Genomic DNA, 4,568 nt, shown 5'->3' on the forward strand with positions numbered 1-4,568 from the left:
TTTTTGAGCATAGGGTTGAGGCTCAGCGGCTCCGGCTTGGCACAGGGCAGTGGGAAAAGAGCAGATTCTCTGTTTGCTTCCATCCTGCGCTGGCTCCAGTGCCTCCTCCCATGTCCAAAGCAACCACATGCTGCCTGAAGTGACTTTACAGACAGTAACAGCTTAAAACATTGCATTCACCTTTGTGATTTCCCCCCCCCTCCCCCTCCCCCTTAGAGCAAATCATGGCGGAAGATCAAGAATATGGTGCACTGGTCCCCTTTTGTGATGTCTTTCAAGAAGAAGTACCCTTGGATCCAGCTAGCGGGACATGCAGGTACAGAGCATGGGGAGGGGCAGGGCGGTGGAAAGGCTCTTCATTATCGCGGGTTAATGAGCTTTGCTGGCCAGAATTGCATCTGACTGCCGCATGAATGTCAGATTTCAGCTCCCACACCTCCAGCCCAGGAGGGTGACTTACCTAAACGCTAGGGAGGGTGACGTGGAGGTGCAGTGCTGCGTGCTTTCAGGCTCCCAGGGCCCGCGGGCATTACCGTGCGCTGCGTCACGCTTTCCTCTCAAGCAGCTGAGTCCTTTGGGTGAGACCCAAGCCCTCTTGCTGATCCACAGCAAAGCCAGCGACAGTTGCCCAGAACAAAGATGCCCCATGCGTGAGCACAGAGACAAAGCCACGAGGTGTGAACCTACCATGAAGTACACAGAGGCTGTGAAGCGAACGTGTTGGGTGCTGCAGGGCAGGTCTCTGCTGCTTAAGGTGTGACATTGCCGGTCATAAACCTCTGACAACTCTATGTGTATCTGGCAGCCCAAGCTTCTAAGTCACAGCCTGCCGGTACTTCTTTCAGGTGCAGGTGTAAACGGAGATGCCTCCAAGGTGTTGGGCTGCCCTTTTTGTTTTGGGAAGGCAGAGCATCATCCCCCACCCAAAGCATGTGCCACGTTGTCCCTTCTCACCCTCAGGTAGTTTCAAGGCAGCGGCCAATGGCAGGATACTGAAGAAGCACTGTGAATCGGAGCAGCGCTGCCTCGACCGCCTGATGAACGATGTCCTGAAGCCCTATGTTCCTGCCTACCACGGCGACGTTGTGAAGGACGGGGAGCGATACAATCAGATGGAAGATCTGCTGGCTGAATTTGACTGCCCCTGCGTTATGGACTGCAAAATGGGGGTCAGGTGAGTGGCTTTGGAGACTTTGTTTGAGTTTTAAGATGGGTTACTCAAAGCAAATGCATCTCCTGGGTAGAACCCTCTGAAACACACAGATGGCTATGGAGAAGCTTGGGTACGGGAGGGACACACCAGGCTCATTCCTCCTCTGCTTGTTGACCATCCCATGTGCTCAGAAAGTGGTTTGGTGCAGTGGAGGGGACGGCTCGCTGTTTGGGCTCGAGTACGCCAGAATGGCACGGCAGCTTTTAGGAGGATGGTAACCTGCCTCTCTCTGCTGCAGGAGGACGCAGCTGAGGGGCAGGGAGCAGAAGGTGTGGGAGATCCTGCCCAGGGTGCCAGAAGGGTGAAAAATAGACACTTGAATGGTACAGCTTCGTTGGGCAAGAGACTTTCCTCTGCTCACCCTTTGTTCCCACGCAGACTTGCGGGATAAAACGTGTGTGCTAAGTGGTTTAGTGCCTTTCATGCAAAGTTCTTGAAACGTTTCCTAACAGATGAGCAACATTACCCGTGTCCTCCTTGAGAACCATCTACAGATACGCCAAGATCCCAGGCTGCAGCCACTTGGCCAGCAGCAGTTTTTGAGCTAGCAAGGCCACAGCTGACAAGGGTGTCCCAGAGCGAGCGTGAGCAGGGCTGGTGACCCCAGGGAGCTGCCTGTTCTGCAGCAGCCTCTGGCCACAGCTCGGCTCTGGGTCAGCTGCCGGCTGGCAGCAGGGCGGCTTGAGACCCCCCTCTCTGGCTAAGGCGCAGCCCAGACGCGGTGGAGACGCTTGCGCTGCTGGAAAAGCTGATGGGTTCTGTGGGAGGGAGGAATCTTTTTTTTTTTTTTTTTTCCCCTATATAGATGTGAAACTCGAACTGGCGTGTCGGGCTGTCGGCAGGGAAGAGGCGAGGAATACTTTCCACCGGAGGGGTGGAGAGGAGGGCAGGGGCCCCAGCTGGCATGCACCATGCTGCCGCGGGAAGGAGACGGGACCCACTCCGGACCCAGGGATGACAGCCACCAGAAGTGGTGCTGCCCAGGTGCTCCTGCAGCCGTCTGTGGGAGGAGGAAAGCGTCCCACGCACAAATCACAGGTCGGGCGATTTGTGCACCTGGGTTTTTGGAGCTAAGACGGGCAGAGCAGGCAAGGGGGCAAATATACCGGGCAGCAGCATCATTAAGTAAAATGGTGCTGCGGGAGGAGCTGGCGAGGGAAGGTGAATTGGGCTAATGCTGGGGAGTGGGGCATCCCCACGGCTGGGCAGCAGGGGCTCTGGCCCATAAACTAACCCTCAGTGCTAGTAATCCTGTCCTCTGAGCCAGCAGCTTGCTGCTAGGCAGACACAGGCTTGGGTTTCCCCTGCCAACCTAGCTTCAGGATGCGGCGGCCTCCTCCAGTTGCCCCTGAACAAAGCTTTGTCCTAGTTAAGCCCTGGTGGTGGTTCAAGCCTGGAGTGATGCAGGGGGACCAAACCGCAGACACAGACAATCTGTCGTTCTCATCAAAAGGAAATCTAGCTTTCTGAGCGGCGTGAGCAGCACTTCCGAGCACACAGCTGCTTTATTCTGCTATTTTATTCCATCTGCCCAAATGTCATGGGTTTAGTGATCTCAGCTGAAGCCCTTCATTGCTTTTATCTGCAGTGTTTTTCAAAGGGGCTGATGCCCTGGGGATGTCTGCTCAGCGATCATATGCCTGCCCTGAGAAAAAACACCAGCTTGCCTTGCTAAGCCTGTGGGAAACACAGGAGCATCGTCCCACATCGTCTGCCTAGCATCCTCCCTGTGCATTTTGCTTGGTTCTGGAGGTGGACCGCACGCTCGGTGCCAGGATTTGGGCACAAGTGACATCATGGTTAGAGAGCACAGCCCCTTTGCAGAGCTGGGCATGGCTAGTGGAAGGGGAAGAGCAGTTTGGATTTGGGGGGAAGGAGGCGAAAGGTAGCGTCATTCCTGTGTCGTTTTGCTGGGGCACCTCACCTGGCTTGGCAATTTTTTGGAGAGAGGCTGGGCACTTGCCAGGCTGAGCTGGGACAGGTTTGGGTGCTGCAGGAGGAGTTACCTAGTGGTTTATTACAGCTGCAAGAAGTATTATTTTGTGGATGATGGTTTTCTACATGCCGAAGCGCAGAAGTTCTCCATCAGCGTGCTCTAGCACAGGGTGGTTCTCCTCTGAAAGATACATAAAACCAAGGTCTTTGCATGCTCCTCTGCATACTCCATCCTTCTTCCCCTATCCCAGCTGCACCTCATGGTCCCGGGGGTGGTGGTAAGCACCTGGCCAAGGCTGCATCCCTTCCTCTCCTCCATCCGGTACAGGAAACTCTTGCTTCCACTTAAAACAGACCCGTTACCGGGCAAAATCATCATCAGCAAGACAGCCCTGTGTGAAAACACCCTGTTTAGCAGCTGGTGAGGGCTGACCCTTGCGGTGCACAGGGTGAGGGGAATGGGAAAGTGCAGGAAAAGCAGAGGAGCGGCTTTGGCAGCAGCCACCCACCTTGGCCAGACCTCAGAGGGAGCAGCAGATGCTGCTAATGCCAAGGGCTGGGGCATGGCAAACCCTCTCCCACCTTCAACCCAGCTGGTTCCTGGAGCATGTGGGCAGTTTCCTGGGCATATTTTGAAAGCCATGTTTAGTTTGGGAGAATCACTGTTCAGGTGTGCTGAGGGACAGGCCAGCCAGGACCAAGGGGTGGTGGCGGCAGCACCATGAGCACCCCTGAGACATGATCTCCTTATTGCCAAACGGGTTGTGGTTCCCTGATGAGCTGAGAAGATATCAGGTGTTGATGATGGAGTGCTAATTAAATCAGGATCAACTCACCTGCAATGAGGCTTGCTTCGTTATTTCCCGTGCTGCTCTACTCTCTGGGGATCAGCTATCCTGGATAGGCTTGATTTCTGGGGCAAGGGCTGCCTGTGGGTATGTGGCACCTCATGTGGTGACCTTATGGTCCTGCTAATGTCCCTCTTTCACTCCTTGCTAGGACGTACTTGGAGGAGGAGCTGATAAAGGCCCGGAAGAAGCCGAGCCTGAGGAAGGACATGTACCAGAAGATGGTTGAGGTGGACCCTGATGCCCCCACTGAGGAGGAGAACGTGCTGCGTGCAGTAACCAAGCCCCGCTACATGCAATGGAGGGAGACCATCAGTTCGACCGCCACACTGGGCTTCAGGATCGAGGGGATAAAGGTGAGGCTGCTCTAGGTGTGCAGAGGAGGGGGAACAGCTGCTGGAGCCTTCAGTAACCAAACTCGGTCACGCGCACACAGAGACACACAGAGCAGGATGGTGGCGAGACCGTGTCACATCAGGACGTCTCCAGGCCCTGCAGGCAAACCACCCTCGCCAGGCACCTGGCCTGGGGCAGAGCCGCTCTGGGGGAGGAGCGGCTGGAGAGCTGCCCGG

At 55.5% G+C, this 4,568-nt stretch overlaps 1 protein-coding gene across 1 annotated transcript; it reads left to right on the forward strand.

The window, feature by feature from the left end:
• Positions 1–216: 216 nt before the first annotated feature.
• LOC104622385 (inositol-trisphosphate 3-kinase B-like) lies at positions 217–4,352 on the forward strand (the record flags this gene model as incomplete). The annotated part of the gene is made up of 3 exons (XM_010289145.1): positions 217–316; positions 961–1,174; positions 4,148–4,352. Coding segments are annotated over 3 exons (519 nt in total), but the record flags the coding sequence as incomplete, so codon positions are not given.
• Positions 4,353–4,568: the final 216 nt, after the last annotated feature.

This window comes from Phaethon lepturus, unplaced genomic scaffold, assembly GCF_000687285.1.
Source record: "Phaethon lepturus isolate BGI_N335 unplaced genomic scaffold, ASM68728v1 scaffold30370, whole genome shotgun sequence".
Classification (NCBI taxonomy): domain Eukaryota; kingdom Metazoa; phylum Chordata; class Aves; order Phaethontiformes; family Phaethontidae; genus Phaethon; species Phaethon lepturus.